A 25,226-nucleotide genomic window follows, 5' to 3' on the forward strand; every position below is an offset into this window, starting at 1 on the left:
AGACAATGCTAAAGAGATACCATATTAATTGTGTGCAGAAGAAACGGTTGCTTGTTTGTGGTGTGTGCATCTTGCACAGACATTGTTTTCTATGTGGGTGTAGGAGGATTGCAAGGCAAAATAAATCATTTTGGATGATTGACATTGTTAGTGTTTTGGTTTGAGCTTACTCACAAGTAGTAGAGGTACATAATGTTAGTTCCAAAGGTTCAAGAGTTTCGGGATGGATTTGAAGACATGTTCTTTGCCCTTGAGCTTCACCTTCAACTTGGCAAGATATCAATGTGAAGCCTGTAATCTCTGTTTTAATGCTGTTACTGATTTAGGCCCTTAATATTAGTCTGCCGAGAAAACCAGCTGTCATTTTTTACCCGTAAAATGGGTAACGATACCAGGATTCTGTGTTTTGCCAATTCTCACATTTTATTTATTCATTTCGAACCTATTTCCTCACACACACATTTCTGTAGGTCCTACCTGCCACAATGTGCATGAGGAAGGAAAAGGGGTGTTTACTACACACAACTTATAACTCAGATGTAAGTGAAACTTATGTTCACCTATATCGAAATTACCATGAAGTCTGTAATGCGGGTGTGTGTCCTCAACAAGCATGCTGATGGAGGTTCCATCCCTTTATTCCTGTTCCGTTAAAGAGGTTCCTTGTTTTACTTCTGACCTTTCCTCCTCAGGTTTATTTCCATGATTTAAACTATTTCCTTGGCATCCACATTCTCGCACTCCTGTCTGATGGCCTCAAAGAATTCTCAACCTAACTGTATTATTTTCCTTTGTTTTGGACTATATTTCATTTGCCGTCCCCTTACCTCTATGACCATCCTTAAAGTTATATTAATGTGCCCTTTTATCCACTTCAACTAGAGTAGTGGGTCTACTGCCCATTTTAGTGCCACTTTTAATGAGTTACTGTTTCTAGCTTTTCTGCAGACATGTTTACATTCCTATTCAATTCTTCTTTTCCTTTGGTATAGTCTCATTTGTACATTGTGTAGTTAGAATGTTGCGTTTTCGATTTGCTATGTTGAACAAGTTTGTTTAGCCCTTAGGTTTACACCTTTCAAAGGGTTTCCTGATATTACAGTACAGGGAGCTGGCTTGCATGCGACCAGGCGTCTAGCATAGCATTTTCCTATGTTTTCTGAATGTTAAGCGGTTGGGTACTGCAGTTAAAGCGAGTCTGAGGCTATTCCCAAGTTTGGCGAATGAGACACAACTGCCGGCTGCAGGATCTTGCGTGGCTAAGATGCAATTTTAGGCGAGAGTCTTTATGTCGATTGCAGGTGACAAAAGGGGAACCTATTTGATAAACATAGTTTTCAGAAATAAAATATAAAATATTTGTAACTTACTCACATTGTTGACAGATGCATCTTTTAAATAATGTTTGTACGGTTTGGCCTGATGATATCACAGTCTTTTTAAAACTACATGTTACGCCTATTCAACAGTGTCGAGCAAGACATTTCGTCTCTTGTGACCAAGAGAGACAGTTCTCATGGGTGGCAACAGTGGAGGGCATTTGTAGTCAATCTATTATAATAAATGTGCAAATAATTATTCGTCATATCTGTTGATAAGCTGGCCCTCTTGACAACCGCAAACAAACAATATAACAATAACTTTGAGTTGTCCTGAGATTAAATATGTTGCTATTTTCATGGCTAATGATGGCATGTTTTATACAGGTCCTGGAGTCCCACAGATGTCGTCTGGTCCACCGCTTCCAAGTTCTTACCAAGGCCCCCCACCAGGGTCGGGGCCCCATACGAACTTACCTCAGATGCCTCCACCCCAGACAAATACTGTGAATGGTTTGTGCGCTCCTCCTTCCTTACCACCAATGCACATGCAAGACGGGCTCTCTGGACCCAATCCCCCTAATGCCAACTTCCAGCAGCAGCAACTCCGTGGTCAACCCCCAGGCCTTGGTTACCCACCACAGCAAGGTAAGGGAAGTGACTTTCTTTTCTTTATTGGAAATATCAAAACACATACAAAACAGAGCTTTGCTTCATGGACGTTACAGAGGCCTGTGAGGACAGCTCAGAGGGTCAAGCCATGAATCTTGTAAACACCAATCAAAGACGAACCAGAGGATTTCCAATGTATGTATATAATTGTTAGAAATGGGATCTCTAGTTGGCTGAGGCTTGCGCCAAAGCCAGGCAGAAACCACCACTCTAGTCAGGGCAAGGGAGTTACACGCCAAGATAACCCCTGCTCACCCCCTGGTAGCATGGCACGAGCAGTAAGGCTTATCCCGGAGGCAATGTGTAAAGCATTTGCGCACGCACCCACCAGCAACAACATCCCAGGCCCCCCACATAAGGAACTCCACACAAGGTTATATCAAAAATAGCCTTTGTATTCTCAAAACACATTAGAATAGTAAACGCATTATGTACACTGTGCCAACTGGCACGGGGCAATATTTACAAGGGATTATGTACACCTGACAGGGCCATAAGGACCACTGTCAGAATCATCACAGAGTGAACTTGGTAAAGAAATAGTAAAATAATATATATGAACTTAAAACACAGCCAGTAATCACTAGCAGACACTATTCTCAGCGTCAACCTGTAATATAAATCATAACAGGCACAGTATCCCACAAGTCTAAATGCATTAGACCCTAACCACCTAAGTAAAAATTACAGTAGGGGCGTAAATCACACAGGGAAGTATAATCTCCCTAACACAAACCAAAATAGGTAAAACAACCTCATACTCACAAAACATATTTTAGAGGTATCAAAGAGGGTGCACAAAACATACTATATGCAATACATTTCCTAGCACCCAAAAAGCATTAGCACACAAATCACATTAGGGCCTGGCGCCCTATATATGTAACCATCCCCCTGGCCAACTGGCCATCCACAAAGGGGCTCAAATGCCCTATGTACATAAAAGTCAGGGCTGCTGCCTAAGCAGCGAAGGTCCAGGGTGCGCCACTGCGCACAACCTAAACGTTGCAGCTGCCCACTTCTTGCTCCGCGGCTGAGAACAATAACAAGGCAGACTAAACGCTGCAGCTGGCACTAAGTGCTGCGCAGCTGTGGAGGCCAAGGTAGGGCGAAGGAGTGCGTCTCTATTCCGAGATTAACAAAGTACATGTCTACTGAAAGAAATACCTAAACGGTGCAGCTGCCCACGACTTGCTGGGCAGCTGTGCATCAGCAAAGGCAAATGGGGCATGGGCTCTCCCTAACCCTCAAATAAATGACTGTGACCCATGTTGGAGCCCCTCAGGCTCTGAAAATAATCATGTGCCGTGGAGCACACTGGCTCCTCAAATAGTAAGGCCATAATAAAGAAGAGGACTTGCCCCCAACGTTGGGTGAGCACTGCACTCTCTGTGCACTCTCCCTGCTAACCGGGACTCTAAAACAACTGGGGCCACGTTGGAGCGGCCCGCAACGGCGGGTCCGCTCTGGGAACAACCACGAGCCCTCACTGACACTTCACGGGGCCACTTAAAACACAAAGCAATGCCCCATCATTGGTGCGCAATGGCTCTGAGGGAACACGGGCCCCCGGGACCTCAGGACCCCCACGGGGCCCTTGAAACCAAAGGTGGGCATCGGTGGAGCGGCCCGCAATGGCGGGTCCGCTCATACAAAAAGAAAATAACTTGTGCCACGCTGGAGCGGCCCGCTCTCCTGGCGAGACCTCTCAAACTCTGCCTCTCCCCACCCGGTCCAGCCCTGACTCACCGGGCTGCTGTTGGAGGCGTCTCTCCTTCACCGGCTCGGGGCAGGACTCCACTTCTGGGGCTCCCTCCAGCGCATTAGAGCCCCTCAACACTCGCGCTGCTTCCTGCTGGCGGCCCGGGGCTCTCCACAGCTCACGGGAGCCCCGGGCCGCAGAAGGCCATTACTCGGCCGCTTCTCCCTTCTCTTGCGTCGGCGGGCGTGGGACTTCCCTCTTGAAACCGGAAGTCCCGCCTGCGTCAGGAACTACGGTGCCTGACTTCCTGCTTTGCCGCGGGGGTGCGGCGGCGATCTCTTTTCCCCGCAATACCGTGGAGTAGGCACCCTCAGTCAGAAAAATAAAGCTAGGAGCGGGGTGAGTACCCGCTTGTGCTCCCATAAACGGGGTGGGAACCCGTATGAATGTATAAAATAATTCAAAGACGCAGGGTGGGCACCTGCGCACTAGGGAATCAGTAAAGCTTGCATAATGCAAGGTGGGCATCTGCAAGGCATAAGAGGAGGGGGGAATCCCTACTAGGGGGATTCCCTCAGCCCGGGCTGCAGCTCAGCGCTGCTCAGGCCCCAGGCTCTCCCTCGCTAATCACAAAAAGCAAGCAAAGCGCTCCCATTGCGCAAGGGCAGCCTAAAATCCATACGGCTTAGCAACAAGGAGGCAATAAGGATCCAAGAAGTCCTGGGCATCAGGGAGGGCATTGTAGGGCCCAGGGGCCAGCACATAAGGTGCTCCAGCAAGGAGACAGTCCCTATGGCGGCCCCTCCCGGGCCCCACCAGCAGCAAGCCCCCCTCTGTCAGGATCCAAAAGTAGAAGGGCCCCCAAGAAGTCCTCCAGGCATCCAGGGGCAGGGCCCAGGGAGTCAAGCCTTCCCCTGTGCCCCAGCAGCAGCACGCCCCAGGTAGTTTCTAGCCAAAGAACAAGAAAATTTTCATGGAGTCACAGCCCCTTCTTTTATACACAGATTTCCTTTGTTTCCAAAGGTGCAGGCAAGGGGAGAACCAGATGCAACTGGTTCTGGAGCACTTTGTTTTACTCAGCTCCCCTCTCTATTCACAGGACAGGCCAGGGACATCAGACGCACCACAGGGGGTGGAGCCAGCATTGTGGAGGGAAGGCCCAGCCCTATTCAGGTCTCAGGTGCAACTCCTCCCTCCCATCTACATGCGCATCTCCCCATTCACCACCGGGCAGACCCACACTGACTCCTGGAGCCAAGCACACCAGACAGCTCCTGTCAATCACAAGCCAGACAGTCAATTCACATTCACTGCACACAGAAATGCCAACTTCTAAAAGTGGCACTTCTACACTAGACACATTAAATCTGCGCACACTGTCGCGCAACATTTAATCTCAAGAGTTCGCACATACCAAACTCAACCCTGCACTCCCCACACATCGGGAACTACCATGGATACACGTATCCCCCATGCATTCCTAAGGGAGGGCAGGCCAATCTCACCACACGCACTCAGAGAGCGCACGCACTTTACACTGGGCCACAGTGCTAAAGTGCGCAGAGACCGAAATCAACTAACATCATATCATATTCAAAAGGCAAAAAGTTCAGGGGTGAACCTGCCAAAAGGGCTAAGTACAACAATAATGAAGACAGACAATTTGGAGTTTTTAGAAATTGTGTTTTTTTAGTGAAATATATTCCATGTTTTATTCACACAATTGCATTTGAATGCAGCCTCTTTGTAGATTCAAGAGAGGAATATCGCAGAACTACTTCCACATTTAACAATGGGCCGGACTACTGAACACTGCTTTACTTTTTTTGGGGGTTTGGTGCAGTAATTGATGATCAGTAGCGGATTAGGCATATAATGTTTTCAAGGCTGAAAACCAAGCAGGGGACACCTTTGTAGAAATGAATCAAGAATGATTCTCTTTAAATACAGCTGATCATGCACTGTGCTTAATTTGTGAAAGAAAATATATATTAATAACTGCAGGTGCCCAACTTCCATTTTGTAGACTTCCACCAAGATTGTCAAGTCTTGATTTAGCTCATGCCCCTTTATTCCACCGCCATACATTTGCCTGTTTATCTCACTTTTGCAGGATCTTTTTTATCCCTGCTTATTCACTTTGTCACAGTTTCCTCGACTTTCTCTTCCTTCATGTTTTTCCCTTTTTTCCCTTTCTCTCTCTTGCTCTGGGTCAAAGTGTGGTAATGAAAATAGAATGGTATCCTCGGAAATGGGTGTCGGACCTCACCACTTGAAACCATTTACATCATGCACCTATCCACTTGTACCCAGAGCTTTTATTTTTAGGTTTCGCCTGTCAAAAGCTGCGCAAGCAGCGTTTCGCGCAGGCGAAATCTTTTGTATGTGTGTGTAGTCCTGCCCCTCTGTTCCATTGGCTAGCTCCATATATGGAGGCTAGCCATTGGAACAGAGATCTGTCCGTCAATGCCGGAGCAGATTCGTGGGCATTCCCGAGAATTTTAGGCTTTTGCCCACGTCATACGGCTGTGGGCGTGTTTTTTTTTTAACTTTGTTTTCGCCATTTCGGAAGTGTCCTTTGCAGGGGTGGGTTGCGCGATGTCCCGCTGTCTGTTCCCGCTCCCGCTGTCCGTGAGCCCGTTCCCGCCCCCCCTTCCGCTGTTCGTGTGCCCATCCCCCCTCCCGCTGTCCGTGTGCCCGTCCCCCCTCCCGCTGTCCGTGTGCCCGTCAATCTTATGCACATTCACTGTTTGGTCTCTTTGTTTATCTGCCCCTCTCTCCTCCCCAGGCCTCCATCTCTCGTCGTATGGACTGGACTGGAGCCCCCCCCCCGCCCTCCGAGATCCCACGTGCCCATCCACTCCTGAGCTTTCCCCTCACAAACCGTGTGTTCTGATGCTTCTGCCCAGTCAGGCCAATAGACGTGAGCCAGGATTACAACTAATACAGACAATAAAGATTGTAATTAAAAAAAATGTATACTAAGCATTCTAAACATAAATTGTGTTACTATAGCGCTTGCAACCTCAGTATTTTTTCCAGGCACTTAAATAACTGATAAAAGGGCCGTGTTTCTCGCCCCAGGTTTCCATTTATTAAGCTTTTGCAACCAGAGTGTCATTAAAAAGGAGAGAAACATTATCAGCTATTTATAGTGCCTGGGAAAAACATACTGTGTTAACAAGCGCTAGAGGGGAACTGTAAGTATGCCACCCAGGCATCACAATACCCCCAGCATGTTTGCTCTTGGGCACTTTAAAGGGGCCTGCGTCTTACAAGACATGCCTGCCTGTTTGCACAGCTTATCTCTTCTTCTCCTTGTCTAGGGCCTGAATTCCTTGAAAATCCTGCTCCGTTTTTTGTTGTTTTAATGTCACAAACCCTGCTTTTTGGCGGTAATTCATTACATGGTCTGATCCGCTAAAGAGCTTTCTTTAGCGAGTGTCGGATCTGTTTACAATCTCGGCCAAAAACAGTAAACATCCAGAAACAGAAGAACGGGGTACGCAAGGTGTGACACGGTTGGCATGGCTCCCACTGTCACCAGCTGTGACACGGGAGGCATGGCGCCCACTGTCACGGACCACTGTCACCCCGTGACACAGCCAGCATTGCGACCACTGTCATCAGCTGTGACACGGCCATCATGGCGACCATTGTCACCCCTGTGACACGGACGGCATGGCGACCACTGTCACCAGCTGTGCAACGTCCAGCATGGCGACCACTGTCACCAGCTGTGACACGGGAGGCATGGCGCCCACTGTCACGGACCACTGTCACCCCGTGACACAGCCGGCATTGCGACCACTGTCATCAGCTGTGACACGGCCATCATGGCGACCATTGTCACCCCTGTGACACAGCCGCACGGCGACCACTGTCACCAGCTGTGCAACGTCCAGCATGGCGACCACTGTCACCGGCTGTGCAACGTCCAGCATGGCGACCACTGTCACCGGCTGTGCAACGGCCAGCATGGCGACCACTGTCACCAGCTGTGCAACGGCCGGCATGGCGACCACTGTCACCAGCTGTGCAACGGCCAGCATGGTGACCACTGTCACCAGCTGTGCAACGGCCAGCATGGCGACCACTGTCACCCCTTTGACACGGCCGACATAGCGAGCACTGTCACCTGCCACTGTGACACGGGAGGCATGGCGCCCACTGTCACAGACCACTGTTACCCTGTGACACGGCCGGCATGGGGTGCACTGCCACCCGCCGCGACACAACCGGCATTCAAACCACTGTCATCAGCTGTGACACAGCCGTCATGGCGACCACTGTCACCCCTGTGACACAGCCGGCTTGGCAACCACTGTCACCGGCTGTGCAACGGCCAACATGGCGACCACTGGCACCGGCTGTGCAACGGCCAACATGGCGACCACTGGCACCGGCTGTGCAACGGCCAGCATGGCGACCACTGTCACCAGCTGTGCAACGGCCGGCATGGTGACCACTGTCACCAGCTGTGCAACGGCCAGCATGGCGACCATTGTCACCCCTTTGACACAGCCGACATGGCGAGCACTGTCACCCGCCGCTGTGACATGGGTTGCATGGCGACCACTGTCACCCCTTTGACGCGGCCGACATGGCGAGCACTGTCACCCGCAGAGTAGTGAGTGCAGAGTGACTAGGTAGTGCTAGGGAGTGCAGAGTGACTAGGCAGTGCTAGGGAGTGCAGAGTGACTAGGCAGTGCTAGGGAGTGCAGAGTGACTAGGCAGTGCTAGGGAGTGCAGAGTGACTAGGGAGTGCTAGGGAGTGCAGAGTGTCTGCAGAGTGCTAGGGAGTGCTAGGGAGTGCAGAGTGACTAGGGAGTGCAGAGTGCTAGGGTGTGCTAGGGAGTGCAGAGTGACTGCAGAGTGCTAGGGAGTGCAGAGTGACTGCAGAGTGCTAGGGAGTGCAGAGTGACTGCAGAGTGCTAGGGAGTGCAGAGTGACTAGGGAGTGCAGAGTGACTAGGGAGTGACTAGGGAGTGACTAGGGAGTGACTAGGGAGTGACTAGGGAGTGACTAGGGAGTGACTAGGGAGTGACTAGGGAGTGACTAGGGAGTGACTAGGGAGTGACTAGGGAGTGACTAGGGAGTGCAGAGTGACTGCAGAGTGCTAGGGAGTGCTAGGGAGTGACTAGGGAGTGCGAGGGAGTGACTAGGGAGTGCAGAGTGACTAGGGAGTGCAGAGTGACTAGGAAGTGCAGAGTGACTAGGGAGTGCGAGGGAGTGACTAGGGAGTGCAGAGTGACTAGGGAGTGCAGAGTGACTAGGGAGTGCAGAGTGACTAGGGAGTGCAGAGTGACTAGGGAGTGCTAGGGAGTGCAGAGTGACTAGGGAGTGCTAGGGAGTGCAGAGTGACTAGGGAGTGCTAGGGAGAGGAGAGTGACTAGGGAGTGCTAGGGAGAGCTTGGGAGTGGAGTGTGACTGCAGAGTGCTAGGGAGTGCAGAGTGCTAGGGAGTGCTAGGGACTGCAGAGTGACTGCTAGGGAGTGAGTGCTAGGGAGTGCAGAGTGACTGCAGAATGCTAGGGAGTGCTAGGGAGTGCAGAGTGACTGCAGAAGGCTAGGGAGTGCTAGGGAGTGCTAGGGAGTGCAGAATGACTGCAGAATGCTAGGAAGTGCTAGGGAGTGCAGAGTGACTAGGGAGTGCTAGGGAATGCAGAGTGCAAGGGAGTGCAGAGTGACTAGGGACTGCTAGAGAGTGCAAGGGAGTGCAGAGTGACTAGGGAGTGCAGAGTGACTAGGGAGTGCAGAGTGACTAGGGAGTGCAGAGTGACTAGGGAGTGCAGAGTGACTAGGGAGTGCAGAGTGACTAGGGAGTGCAGAGTGACTAGGGAGTGCAGAGTGCAAGGGAGTGCAGAGTGCAAGGGAGTGCAGAGTGACTAGGGAGGGCTAGGGAGTGCAGAGTGACTAGGGAGTGCTAGGGAGTGCAGAGTGACTAGGGAGTGCTAGGGAGTGCTAGGGAGTGCTAGGGACTGCAGAGGCTAATGGCAATGTAAATGACAATGCCATTTATTTATCTGTTTTCAAAACCAACACATAAATACAAATTGTGTCATTTACAATGCCAATAGCTCTAACTTTTCCAAAGGCGAAACCATTGCATTGTAAATGCTTGTTTTAATGTGATTTCCGTATGGGTGATCAATGAAGTTATTCAAATTCCAAGTTTAAATGTCTGGGGTCAAATGACTGAATCTCTGCATTGGGAATCAACCAGACTCCTATAGATATGACAGGGAGGGGCACAAGGTGTCTTCCGTAATGCAATAGGTGTGCCTTTGTTTCAGTTCACATTTAGCACATCCTAATAGAGTTCTCTGTGAGAAAATGTGTAGTCCCTTCAGAGACGGGGCCCCTCATAATGTCTTATCTGGAGTATCACCTTTGAAATGTGAGGGTGAATCTGCCATTCGGCCTTGGACAATTTATCCAAAGGTCTATTCATGCCCGCTGCCCAGGTTCATGTTCCATTTTTGGAGGTACAGAACGTGAGGGGCAGCCGGGTTATGAGGTGGGTATGGGGACATTAATGACCGCGAGACTGATCGAGACTCTTTGGGAGAGAATATATATATTAAAACGAAAGAAGTGTTTGACTGACGCTTTAGCTATTTATTTCAGTAGACACATGGAAAACGTCGACTTCCAACATTTCCAAGATTTTTACGTTTTTGTCAGTGATGGCATAGATTTACCCTTTAAAGTTCTGAGCATTAACGGACCCAGCAGATTGTCAAGCACTGTGCAAACCTAGATTTGAAAGGTCTGTTCAGGAATGTAAAGCCTTGGGCATTCCTCCTGCCTTGCCCGTCCCTCTGGCTCACCTTTTGTTGTTATTATTACTCTGAATGCATCTAGCAACCTAGTCTGCCTTTCATGTGCCAACTTTATGCCTTTTAGTAGTCCAGGGTATGACTCTCCAAATATTTCTGTATGGCGACTGATTCGGTTTTGCAGAGTGGTTCAGCCATCACATTTTTACAGCAAATGGATCGATCCCTTCATTACAAAAAGTAAAATACCTGCGAGGATGAATTTTACCATCTCACTTGGCTTTCTGTGGTGAAATACTGCAGGATATATGTTATGATTACTTTATATTGCTTCACTATGTGTATGTATGGCCAGTGCTTTAAATGGGCTGGTACTGTCCGGTACTGAGTACCGGCACTTTTCAATTTTGAGAGGTAGAGTACCAGCACTTCTCAAGAGAAATGTAATATTTTTAATTGGAGAGTACTGGCACTTCTCAGAAACAAGTCCTGGGCTCACTGTGCCACTGGAATCAAGCTATCCTGGCTGAAGAGGGGTGAAACCCCGAAACCGGTCCTAAAATGCTTGTTTCCGGTCCAGGGAGGATCTGGTTCGGCAGTTCGGGCTGGACTGTTCCCATGAGGCACAGGATCAAGACTGATTTGCATATGGCCAGGTCTTAACTGGGGTGGCATGGTGAGCAAATGAATGACGGATTTAACCCAGATCTCTTGACTGGGGAGTGAATGTTTTGATTTATTCAGCATTCCATCCATCAATTGTGTGTCTTTTGCTTTCTCGCCCTAAGTGCGCCAGGTATGCCCAGACGTGGGTCCTGGGCTCACTGTGCCACTGGAATCAAGCTTTCCTGGCTGAAGAGGGGTGAAACCCCGAAACCGGTCCTAGAATGCTTGTTTCCAGTCCAGGGAGGATCTGGCTTGGCAGTTCGGGCTGGACTGTTCCCATGAGGCACAGGGTCAAGACTGATTTGCATATGGCCAGGTCTAAACTGGGGTGGCAGGGTGAGCAAATGAATTATGGATTTAACCCAGATCTCTTGATTGGGAGTGAATGTTTTGATTTATTCTGCATTCCGTCCATCAATTGTGTGTCCTTTGACTTCTCAGAAACAAGCAGGTACTCTGGTACAGAGTACCTGCATTTCAATTTTTCCATTTCAAGCACTGTGTATGACCTTATGTCATGTTGTAGCAGGGTGAGGTTATGAACCCTGCAGAGCAGCCATATGGTGGATAGTGGAGGCAGGCAAATGGACCATCACGGAACTGAGGAATAAAGATGTTGCTACCAAGAAGTTATTGCCTCAAGGACTTGTCTTAAATATACTTACTAGGTGTTCTGGGTAGGACAGATCCTTTCTAGTGCGTGTCTGAGATAGGACTGTTGCCTTGGTATCTGCTTTGTAAGTAGACACTGCCTTGCTGCAGAAGACTACATCATATTCTGTTAAATTCCAAAAGGAACAAAACAAAAAGCATTTTTTTACTTTTGGAATCCCATTTTTAGAAAAATAGGATACAGTTAATATAGTCTCAGGCCATTGAGATGAGTGTGAGATAAAATGTATGTTTAAGATTGGGCAAAAGAAGAATGGGACAAAATGATTGTTTAAGTTGCATCGGTAACCCCCGAAGTAGATCAAGAAATGTAGGTAATTCTGGCAAACTGTCTTTTCATGTGTTATCTGCACAATCCTGGTATTTTAATACAGGGACGCTGCAGAGTATTAATTTCTCCTTTCCCACATACAGGTCTAGACAAGGCCACATGCCTAATTTGAAGGGAGGAGCTCATACAGTTTCCCATACCCAGCAAAAAACACTTTGATGATACAATTAGAATGTTCATTTTGATTGCGCATGCTACAAAAAGGCTCCCCAATTGACCCTTATTAATGATACCAACAAAGGATGTACCTTAAAATGCACTTTGATGCTACCTTTTACAACTGCCTTGAATACGTTCTGCTCTGTAAAGGCCTAAGCATCTGTAGGCGGCCTGGCTGTCTGTGTGCTTGAAATAAGACAAAACCTAAAAGAAAGAGAACTACTCAACATAAAAATTGTGAATTGCGCTACGTATTTTGTATGAAATAATGGTTGTGTGTATGTGCAGTCTTGCTCACAGTCGAAGCTCTTCTTGCCAGCAATGTCTTCATTATATCATATTTGGACTATTGTACATTTTGCAGCAACCAACTATGGCTCTCAGATGGCAGGGCCACAACTCTCTTACCCAGATGCCTTTTCAGGGAATCAGTCGCAACTTGCTGGTCCTCCACAAAGGAAACTTGATCCAGACTCCGTTCCAAGCCCCGTAAGTAATATTTGCATGCAAATCTAAGAAATGATCAATTTCACTTTCCGTTGTTTCTCAAAATTCAAATGTAGTCCATGTGTACTTGAAGTTTAAACATTAAGGAGTTTGGCATAGTGGGAGCACCACTGTAAATTGGCGATGCTTTTGCCCCACAATCCCATGGTTCCGCTGCTGTATTTAGAGTGATGGGAAGCGTTGTATTTACACTGGTGAGTGGTGAAGCCCCAGCTGCCGCCCTGCAAGCCAGGGCCATTGTTTTTTTTCCGAAAACAAACTCCTGCTTTTAAAGTTTGATTCAGAAGACAAAACACTTTATTAAGCGGGCACATGAAACATGGCACTTGTTCACAACGTATTACATGGGGCCACAGCAGCAGCTCCACGGAAGGCAGAACCAGCAACTGAAGCATATAAAGACATCTAGAAATATGTACTACAGCCGATGGCATGGATAGAAAGTTCCTATTCAGATTGCTGGCCACAGATATTTGGAGTGCTTTTTAGCCAACGTGTTTTAACATCTGTTTTTTGGTGTATCTATTATTTCAGTATTTGGAGTTACTGCCTTTTCCTCTGATTAGCTTAAATTGTATTGTAGTTTGCTTTTGCCTTCTCATCATAATCGTTGCTCTTTCTAGCCCCTTGGTGATGCTACTGCTAATTTAATGAAAACCTTGACTAAGGCTGAACTTTTTCAAGTAGGGTTTTATACCGGTGAGCTGTCTGGGCCTCTCCTCATCCTCAGGAAATGTTGTATCTGTTCCAAACTCATCCACTATTGGGGTCTCACCTTGACTCAAATGTGTTTCCTAATCACCACACTGCTTAACTTTGTGCGCATGACAAGCTGCTCTGGAGCTGAGGCTTTGTTCCCAAAGGGGGGGACTTGCTATGCCATCTCCATACCTTTGCACTCTAAGCATCTAACAGTTGACTATAGATTTGCAATGCTGTCTCCATACATGGGAACGCTTGGGTCTGCTCCTTTTTTTTGTCAATATATACTTTCTTATTTCTGTAGATCAGTGATCTCGTTATCTGAATCACATTCTATGCTCTGGTGTATTATAGGGAGTACTTGTTCTGCGCCACTACTGGAGAATTGACAGGATCTGACTGTGTCTCAGAACTGCCTGCTGTACCCTCAAAACTGTCAAGGGTCTCTTACAATGACATATGGATGTACTGCCCCATATGTGTATCTGCAGACTCAATATTCTCTAAACAATCACTTAACTGGTAGCTGATGCCACCCTTATTTTATTTTGAAGGGCTGCAGGGAAACAATCAGGGAAAAAAGAGAACATGATAAAGGGTAATGTGGTGCAGATGAGAGGGAAGAAGGAATGTCATATGTCCCTAATCTAGCACCTAACACTATTCTAACCCTATTTCAAAACACTACATGGAATCTGAAGTCCCTTGATGATATTGACTGTGGATGTGCATCATTCTAGCCCATTTCTGATGGCATTATAAATATAGTTATCATTTACAAATTGTTAGAACTGGGATTTCTGGTTAGCTAAGGCTTGCGCCAAAGCCATGCAGAAACCACCACTCTAGTCAGGGCAAGGGAGTTACACGCCAAGATAACCCCTGCTCACCCCCTTGGTAGCTTGGCACGAGCAGTCAGGCTTATCCCGGAGGCAATGTGTAAAGCATTTGCGCAACACACACACATAGCAGCAACACACTAGGTACACCACAAAAAGGAACTCCACACAAGGCTATATATAAAAATAGCCTTGTATTACCATAAACACATTAGTTCATAATCACACAGATACACTGTGCCAACTGGCACTGGGCAGTATTTACAGGGGATTAAATATACATGACAGGGCCACTGTTAGAATCAGCACTTAGTAGAACTAGCACTTCTAGAACACAGAATACTTGTATCACAAAATAACAATTGTAAAACACAACCAGTAACCACTGGTAAAAGGTAGGAACACACTACGCAATACTAATCACCATAGGCATTGATCACACAGGGGCACATAACCTCACTAGCATAACTATACTAGGCAAAACAACCTCCTAAGCATGAAAACACATTTAGAGGTATCACAGGCATAAAGGCATTGCACATTACGCATAAATCACATTAGGCAATAATTATCACAAACATAGTAAGTAATTACATTGCGCAAAAATCACATAAGGCCTAACCATGTACCCCAAGCAAGGGAATAACACATGAAACTGTCCCCCAGGCCAACTGGCCTTCCGTGGGGCTCAAATGCCCAATGTCCAGCAGAGTCAGGGCAGGCTGCGCAGGCAGCCAAAAGAAGAGTGCGCAAGGGTCCTAAACGTAGCAGCTGCCCACTAATTGCTGGGCAGCTGTGGAAAGGAATCGGGGCACCAGCGTGCCTCCTGAGCCCTCTCTTTGGGCTCTTCATTCAGCAAAATGCCCCCAAGCACTCGTGGGAGCCACGTGGGCTCTAAAACAAATATGCCCCAAACCACGCTGGAGCCTCGTGGGCTCTGAATCACCAAAAAATGCTGAACAACGTGGGAGCGGCCCACTGCCATCCGGGGCCGCTCTACCACATGAAATGCCCCAGACGTTGGAGCCTTTCAGGCTCTGAGTGCCATAGTGCACCACCACGTCGGAGCGGCCCGCTGCCTTCCGGTGCCACTCTACAACTGAATCGGGACTCACCGAGACGCCCAGACTCACCGGCTGCTGGGAGGCGGCGTCTCCGCTGGGCTTCCCTGCTCCTTCTCAAGGGCGGCGAGGCAGGCAGCGTGCAGGGCTCTCCTTCCGACCCGGGAGCCCCGCCGGCCTCGTCTGCTTCCCGGGACACCGGCTCACTTCTTCTTGGTCCAGAAGTGCGGGGTTGGCTCCCGTCTGCTTCTTCCCTCCCAAACTTGTCTGGCCTCGCGTTCCGCTCTTCTCCGGGTCTTGTGGAGGCAGGGTGGGCTCCCGTCCTCCTCCACACTCGGCGAAGCACACCTGGCGGCAGGCGGGGCTCTCCCAGAGCACGGGAGCCCCGCTAGTGTGTGTGCGCTCGCTTCCGGCGGGCCTCCCTTCACTTCCGGGTTGCCACAGGCAGAGCGGCGGTCCTCAGGGCATACTCGGCGGCTGCAGGCGGCGATGCGGGGTAGGCTCCCGTTTTTGTACACATATAGCACAGAAGTGGGGTAGGCACCCGCTAGTTAGCAACGAAAGTGGCGGCAAACACGGGGTGGCACCCGAAAAATGAATAATAAAGCAGGTTGGGCACCCGTGCCAATCAAGGAGCCAAAAAAAAGCGGTAACTATGCGGGGTGGGCACCCGCTGGGAGTGCACACGGGCGGGGGAATCCCTACGACGGGATTCTCTCAAGATAGGCTGCAGCTTCGTGCTGCAGAGTCCCTGCGTTCCTCTCTCCTCCTGGAGATGCACACAACAGCGCTCCTAACCCAAAAAAATGGAGCATAAAGCGCTCCTCAAGAGAATCAAGCGCCTCCAGACACTAGGTTCCTCACGGTCCAGAGAAAGTCTCTTCAGGAAGGCAGGGGGGCAAAGGCTGGGCCCAGGGGCCAGCTCAGAGGGCCCTCCAGCAGGGAGGCAGTCCCCAGTGGCAGTCCTCCTGGCGCCCAGCAGCAGCAGCAGGCCCCCCTTAAGTTAGGATCAAGAAAGAACAACTTTCATGGGGTAACAGCAACTTTTTATACACATATTTCCTTTGTCTGGTAGCATAGGGTTAAGGAAAAAAACAAATGCAACTGGTTTTGGAGCACTTTGTTGTGCTCAGCCCCTCTCCCCATTCACAGGACAGGCTAGGGACATCAGTACCACCACAGGGGGCGGAGCCAGCATTGTGTAGGGAAGGCCCAGCCCTATTCAGGTCCCAGGTGCACTCCTCCCTCCCATCAACATGCAGATCTCTCCATTCACCACCAGGGCAGACCCATCCTGACTCCTGGAGCCAGGCACACCAGCCAGCTTCAGCCAATCACAAGCCAGACAGTCAATTTACATTTACTACACAGACCTCTCAACTTCTAGAAGTGGCACTTCCACACCAGACACATTAAATCAGCGCACATCGTCGCGCAGCATTTAATCTCACGAGTTTGCACATACCAAACTCGCCCCTGCACTCCCCACACATCAGGAACTACCATGGACACACACATTCCCCATGCATTCCTATGGGAGGGCAGGCCAATCTCACAACATGCACTCAGACTGCGCACGCACTTTACACTGGGACACAAGGCTAAAGTGCGCAAAAGCCAAAAACAACTAGTATCATGTCACAATTAAAAGAAAAAAGTTTAGGGGTGAACCTGCCAAAAGGGCCAAGTCCCACACAAATGTGGATGGAAATGCTTTTCTCACATTTTAGTAGTTTCTATGATGTTTTCTTAAGCTCTGAAACATTTTGGTTTGATAAAAACTTGTGCTAGTGCAACAGGTTTGAGCACAACAGCCATGTTTGACATGTCTGATTACCTTCCGATTCTTTGTTCTTCAAACTAGGTTTTTGTAACAATTATGTCACAGGCAAAGTTTTTTATTTTTTATAAAGTTTCAAACAATAAACCGCATACATCAAAGAGACAAGTATTTAACCAGTTTATCTTTGCACAGACACAACCGCTTGTACTATCTTGAGTAGGAAAATATATGCATAAACACGTATGTTAACTCTTCTGACATCAGGTTTTGTAGAATAAAAATAATCAGTCTTGATTACCTCCCTACTGAAAAACAACTAAGACCATGAGCAGGTTTTCTGTCTTGTAGTTAGTGGTATGTTTTTCTCAAAAATAACAAGCCGGTCTCATGCTCAGCATCCTAAAACCTGTCCACCATCCCCCCTCCCTGTCTAACCCCTATGAAAGTTAACAATAATAGTTAGAAATAAATATTGCATGTCTCTCCCTTTGCCCCAGTCACATTTCTAGTAGAGGTAGACCAGTTCTCATGTCACCAGTCTCCAGTGATCAAAAAGAAAGGTGACTGATTAACCAATATGTCTACTAAATATGTCTAACAAGTAGTTCTTTTCGACTATTGGTCCTTAGTGAGGAACATCTTTCTATAGCTCACTGTCAGGTGCCTAATATTGATGTTTGATGATTAAGTTTAAGTCTTAAGGAGATTGCGATAAATTTTGTCCAAGATAGGTTTGTCGGTTTCCAATTCGTATATTACTTGTTCATAAGGTGCCATTAAATGAATGAAGAGCCATTTATAAAGCGCACAGCTGCTTCGGAAAGAAGCATCCCGGCACTCACATAAATAAGTGAGGGTACCATCAGCTTGCAATTAAAGAAGAGTCCCATAAAGCAAATGTTGTCAAAATAGGTAGTCAGTCTTCCAGTTCATTTATTACTTGTTCTTAGGATGCCATTAAAACATTTCCCTAAGCCAGCCCTCAACAGTTGGAATAGTGTACATTTTCCAAAGGTTCAAGATTGGCAGCTTGGCAACCGCTAGAGCTGTGGCAAACCAACAGCCAGACTTTAAAGTTACTTCCAGGTATGGCGACATATGAACCAGCATGGGTGATTCTACCAAGTCTCCCATAATCTCTGACGGGGATGTCATCTCTTTCCAACCATTGTTCCAAAAAGTCTTCGGCATATGGCACTCCACACTATGTGGACAATATCACTGTCTGTTTGATGACATCTTAGTTACAAGGGGAGGCAGGATATAAGACCCCCAAGGGAGGCGAGACTGAGTATTCTATGGGGGAAGGATATGTTATCCCTGTCCAATCAATAATGCACACTAATCCGTCAGCAGGAGCAAGGCTTCAACTATGTGTACGTGCAGAGTGAAACCCTTGACAACTGTAGGACTATAGGGGCACGCCTCCCTCATCCTCCCATGTTGCCTACAGGAGATCTCGATTAGGGAATTGAGAGTAAACACCTCCCCAGTAGACCGGGCTAGAAGCCTGTCTTTGCATGCATTTATGTTATATGTTTGTTTGTCCCCCATCAACTACAAGGTAGACAGGAGACGAAACTCGGGCCCATTTTTGTTCTGATTAATGCCCAAGACCCCAAGTGGCAATTTTTCACGGGCTGAAACATGACTGCAGTAGAGTAGGGTAAGAGGGCTATTATTCCCCGAATCTTTATCCACGTATTTAGTTTTTAACCATACCTGAGCAACCACTAATAAAGGTGATAACTGGGTTACTCAAGGTATTTTTATTCTATTAGACCCCAGCTGCTACCAAGTATCAAAAGTGCTCCCTGGGACAGGGTCGAGCCCATCTTGGTATTTAGGAACCAGGATGTGAACCGATGATGAAGCATGCCACTACTAGAGTGGGTGAAGGTCTAACGAAAGAATTAATTCTGTTTCCAGTGCAGACGGCATAAACTGTGAATGTCTGATAGCGTCAGACAAATTCACTGGGTGAAGATACCCATTTGTGTATATTATTGTTTGACGACATCTCCAGCAGTTTGAGTTGTGGAAAATCTGTGCCTGTACCAACGATTGTGGGGACAAGTGTTTTCACTGCCAGATTTTGTAATACCCTAGCTTTAGCCAGGCCTCCCTTGGGTATTTGTCAGGTTCAATAAAAGTTCTTCTGACTAGCCCTCAGATGTATAATCTATTTGTAGCTAATTAGTTCACCATTCTTTGGAGTTGAGTTTGTACTGGGTGTGAAAAAGCTCCCCAGACATCCTGCAATAGGGATTTTGGAAGAGTGACAGTTTGGACTCTCAGAGTTGCAGCTCGGGAATGCCAGTGCGTTAGTTGACGGTCTCTCCAGAACTGGTTTGTCGAGACTGTGACATTAGTTAAATGCAAACCAATAAAATTCCATATGGGATATTCAAAAGCCACCATATTCTGGGCTTGCGTGGAGCTGGTTAATGTTTAACCTAGGTTTTTTTCACCCCAGACAAACAATTTAATAATTAAGGAGAGATCCATCAGTATTGCTTTTGGTTTCATTAGGGTAGCATTGCAAACACATAGTTGAACCTGGGTGCGATGCTCATTTTAAATCGGAGCCTACCAGACAGCTCAAGACATCTTAGGGACATTCAGCAAGATTCCCCACAAATGCATTCTGCACGTTGCATACCATTGGATTTCTGGTTATAACTCCTATTTTGTGGCTTTCTATTTGCTGGCTTTGTTTCTTAGTTTTAGGCTGTCCAGGTTCAGTTTGTCCTTCCTAAGGAGCAAAGCCTTTTCATACTACCTCTCCTTGTATTCTTCGACAAGTACTCCTTCCTGTAAAAAGGGCCTGTAAGTCTTGTTGCTATCTTGTCACATTTGCTGTACATTCAAAGACAAACCTCAAATGCCAGGCTCTGACTTCCGAGGGAGCTTGGCGTTTACTTTTCTTTCTCTTACTTCAACGTGAGAGGATTCATGTGACAATCTTGCTGCATACAGAGGGTAAAGGAAATGTTTTTTTCCTAGCACACAATAACATTTAAATGAACTGTGCAAGTATTTCAGACTATATCAGAATTAGCAAAGTACAAATAAAGCACATATTTGCAAGCTTCCTTGATAAAGTCAGCCAATTGCTAGAACTTAAAGCTGACCTCCCGGACCTTACAATTCTCTGAGATTTTAACTTCCACCTAGAGAATGCCCTTGATGCTGACTCCACCCATCTTCTTGATCTTATGGCTTGTGCTAACCTGACACAATTAAGGGATCTACTCATACGGAAGGCCACCTACTGGATGTTTTATTTTGTTTCTGACAACCCCCATTTAAAAACAGTATCCTCGCTTCCTCCCAACTGGTCTGACTACCATGCAGTAATGTTTCAGCTCAGTGTGGAAGCAAAAGATCTAGTGAATAACATTCCCAAAACAGCGAGCGACAACGTCCTTGGATAAGCTCGATACTGAAATAACAGCCATGTGCTTAAATTACATCTATAACAAGATGTTCAGTACTGACTACTTTCCAACTGAATGGAAACAACTTCTATTCTCCAACTAATTAAAAAGCCTAATCTGGACCCTAAAGACTTTAACAACTACCGGCCAATTGCCCGGCTTCCATTCCCAGCAAAGTTAACCTTTCATCAATGACAATAACCTACTAGATGAAACACAATATGACCATTACAGTACTGAACTAGCATTCATCACAGCCTCCGAGGAAATCAGGCAAACCCTTGATGCCAGAGCACATACTGCACTAATTTTTCTAGATCTTTCAGTGGCATTCGATATGGTCAACCATTCTCTGCTCATGGACCGCCTGACATCTTTAGGTATCAGAGGCAATCCACTCTCCCTCCTAAAGTCCTTTCTCTCTGGACCAGAGCAGGTGGTTTCAGCTCTCCCCCTTTTTCTCTGCCACGTGGAGCACCACAGGGCTCTGCTCTGAGCCCAATCTTGTTTAATCTTCATGTGACTCCACTGATGATTTTGATTAAATCACATGGCTTTAAGCTTATGTCCTATGCAGATGACATCCAAAATGTGGTGTCGATGGCTAGCAACCCAGAGTTTACTGGCACCTCTGGCACCAGATTTTATAACTGTTTCCTGCACATAGGGAGCTGAATGAGTAAAAACTGCTTAAAACTAAATTCCTCCAAAACGGAAGTCATGATGTTTGGTAGGAATTCTTCCTTTTGGTCTCCAAGATGGTGGCCCCAGGAACTTGCCACCCTCCCAACCCCAGTGGCAAAGGTTAAAAACAGGGAGATTTTTGTTGACAACAAAGTGTTGTTTGAGGGTCAGATTACTCATATCACGTCTCCCTCTTTCTTCATGCTGAAACTTCTTAGGAAAGTTCTCCCTATTACCCCTGCATAACTGCAGAAAACTGTGGTGCCCGCTCTCGTTGTATCAAAGCTAGACTACTGCAAGGCCCTTTTCATGAATATTCAGAAATGATTTCTGAAGAAGTCGCAGACAATTTAGAATGCAGCTGCCAGGCTACGGCTGGGTATCCCTAAATACATATCAGAACCACAATCTCTAAAACAGCTGAACTGGCTTCCGATTAGGAAGCGCATTGACTTTAAAGCATTATGCATCTCTTTTAAATCCCTACATGACGGAGGCCCTAAATATCTTAAACAGAAATGTCTTTCCTACTCTCCAGCTAGACCTCTGCATCCTCGCACAATCATGTGATTCCCAGGTTTAAGAGATTCTTTTGGGGTTGCGGAAGTTTTGTAGTCTTCTCGGCCAGACTATGGAACTCTTTGCCCCTCAACTTTAAAATAACTACTGACCTACTGGCATTTATGAAAGCTTTAAAAACGTGGCTCATTTCAATAGAAATTTTAATCTCTCATCTGCAATCCTTTATTAAGTAGTCTGCTTTTTTCTTTATGGGCCAGCGCCTGGACACCCACTGTAGTAGAGGGCTTTAAAAATCCTTTTTTTCTTTTAATTTAATTCTGAATTGTGTTGTACACAAATACTTGAATATGAACAAAACAAATATATAGTTTTATCAGTAGAACTGTATGTCTGTGTAAATGTAATGGTCCTTTACATTGAAAATGTGTTATCTGTAATGGCAAAGTGCTACCACGGCATGCATACTCCACTCCACTCTACACCACTCCACCCTACCCTGCACCACTTCATGCCACTGCATTCTACTCTGCACCACTCCACTTTATACAATGCCTCTGCACTCTACTCCACCCTGCATCACTCCACTCTGTGCCTCTCTACTCTCCTCTGCACCACTCTACTCTATGCCAATGCACTCTATGCCACTCTACTCTACACCACACCACTCTACTCTACACCACACCACTCCAGTCTAGGCCACACCACTTCAGTCTAGGCCACTCCACTCTGCACAACTTCATTCTACGCCACTCCATTCTATGCCGCTCTGCAACACTGCACTCTATGCCAGTGCCCTCTATTACAATACACTCTATGCCAATGCACTCTACTCTGTATCACTCCACTTTACTCCCCTGCAATCTATGCCAATTGACAGTACATCTCTCTAATCCACTCTACACCACTTCACTCTAAACCACTGCACTCTATGCCACTGCAACCTGCTCCAATGCACTCTACTCTGCACCACTGTAGTCTATGCCACTGCTCTCTACGGCACTCTACTCTATGCCACAGCACTCTATGCGACTCTACACCATTGCACTGTACAGCACTTACTCTGCAACACTGCACTCTGTGCCACTAAACTCTACACCACTCTACTTTTTGCTACTGCATTACATGCCAGTGCACTCTAAACCACTTCACTCTACACCACTGCACTCTGCAGCACTCCACTCTACGCAACTGCATTCTATGCCACCTTACTCTAATCTTTACCACTCTGCTCTGCACCACTCCACCCTGCACTACTGCACTCTGCTGTGCTCCATTCAAATGTAAAAAACACAGTTGATGGACAGAATGTAGAACAATGTCATACATTCACCCCAGTACAAGGATCTGGGCCTAAATCCATCGTTTTTTGCACTCCACACCACCCTGGGTTAGACACTGGCTATATGCAAATCAGCTCTGACCCTGTGCCTCATGGGAACAGTCCAGTCCGAACTACCAAGCCATGTCTTTCCCAGACCGGAATCAAGCATCCAGGGACCAGTTTCTGGCTATCAGCCTTCATTCAGCCTGGATAGCTTGACTCCAGTGGTGTGGAGAGCCTGGGACTCACGTCTGAGCATACCCAGCCCACTCGGGGTGAAAATTGCAAAAAACACAGTTGATTGACAGAATGTAGAACAATGTCATACATTCACCCCAGTACAAGGATCTGGGCCTAAATCCATCGTTTTTTGCACTCCACACCACCCTGGGTTAGACACTGGCTATATGCAAATCAGCTCTGACCCTGTGCCTCATGGGAACAGTCCAGTCCGAACTACCAAGCCATGTCTTTCCCAGACCGGAATCAAGCATCCAAGGACCGGTTTCTGGCTATCAGCCTTCATTCAGCCTGGATAGCTTGACTCCAGTGGTGTGGAGAGCCTGGGACTCACGTCTGAGCATACCCAGCCCACTCAGGGTTAAAATTGCAAAAAACACAGTTGATGGACAGAATGTAGAACAATGTCATACATTCACCCCAGTACAAGGATCTGGGACTAAATCCATCGTTTTTTGCACTCCACACCACCCTGGGTTAGACACTGCATACTATGATACTGCATTGTACGCTGTTGAATTCAGTGCTGCTGCACTCTGCGCCATTGTACTCTCCAACACTCTATGCCAATGCACTCTGCACCACTGCACTGAACGCCACTGCACTTTACACAACTGCACTCTATTCTGCATACACCACTTTACAACATTGCACTCTATGCCAATGCACTCTAGACCGGTCCACTCTGCACCACTGCACTGTACGCCACTGCATTCTACACAACTGCACTCTATTCGGCATTCACCACTTTACACCATTGCACTCTATGCCATTGCACTGTACGACACTGTACACTGCAACATTGTACTCTACACCACCGAACTCTACCCACTCTACTCTGCACTACTGCATTATATGCCAGTGCACTTTATTCTACTGCACTGTTCGCCAGTCTACTCTGAATCACTGCTACTGCACTCTGCAGCACTCCACTCTGCACCACTGCACTCTACTCTGCACCACACTACGCCACTACACTCCGTGCCACTCTACATCACTGCACATTGCACCATTGCACTATACGCCACTGCACTTTACTGTGCAACACTCACCTATCCCACTGCATTCTGTTACACTGCATTGTGCATTGCTGAATTCTATGCCGCTGCACTCTATGCCGCTGCACTCTATGCCGCTGCACTCTATGCCGCTGCACTCTATGCCGCTGCACTCTATGCCGCTGCACTCTATGCCGCTGCACTCTATGCCACTGCACTCTATGCCACTGCACTCTATGCCACTGCACTCTATGCCACTGCACTCTATGCCACTGCACTCTACGCCACTGCACTCTACGCCATTATACTATACAACACTCTACACCAGTCCACTGTACTCGACACCACTTCAGCGTATGCCACACTACGTTACTCCACACTATGCCACTCCAATACACTACACCACACTCTACGATACTCCACCCTATGATAACCCACTCTTCGCCATTCCACTCTGCGACACTCCACACCACTCTCTGCTATGCCTCTAAGTTTAAGCCATGCTGAACAGCAGCCATGCTGCTGCACAACATGGCTTAAACACATTGGCAAAGCCAATAGCTCTTGCATAGGTGAGACCTATTGGCTTTGCCAATGCTTGTTGCTACTTGTTTCTTGCCCCACAAAGATAGATAAAGAACATCTCTATGTCATGATAGATTTTAGTGAGTAGTGGGGTCAATTTGTCCTTCGTAAGACCCGTGTTTGCTAGGGTTCAGATGTCTTTTAGTTAGTATGTTTTCTGTCTAAAAGGGTGCAAGCCAAAGGTTTACATGCATTCATGGATAGCGAAGCAGCCTTATGGTTCTAATCTATGACAATTATGC

The 25,226-nt window shown here is 47.3% G+C and overlaps 1 protein-coding gene across 1 annotated transcript in view; it reads left to right on the forward strand.

Annotated features, from left to right (window-relative positions):
* SEC24D (SEC24 homolog D, COPII component) overlaps nt 1-25,226 on the forward strand; it is a 425,192-nt gene that overhangs the window by 81,043 nt on the left and 318,923 nt on the right. The window contains exons 5-6 of the mRNA XM_078675943.1: nt 1,707-1,967; nt 12,667-12,791. Of these exons, the coding sequence (XP_078532069.1) occupies nt 1,707-1,967; nt 12,667-12,791 (386 nt within the window). The remainder of the gene's footprint in view (nt 1-1,706; nt 1,968-12,666; nt 12,792-25,226) is intronic.

Source organism: Lissotriton helveticus, chromosome 2_1, assembly GCF_964261635.1.
Source record: "Lissotriton helveticus chromosome 2_1, aLisHel1.1, whole genome shotgun sequence".
NCBI lineage: Eukaryota > Metazoa > Chordata > Amphibia > Caudata > Salamandridae > Lissotriton > Lissotriton helveticus.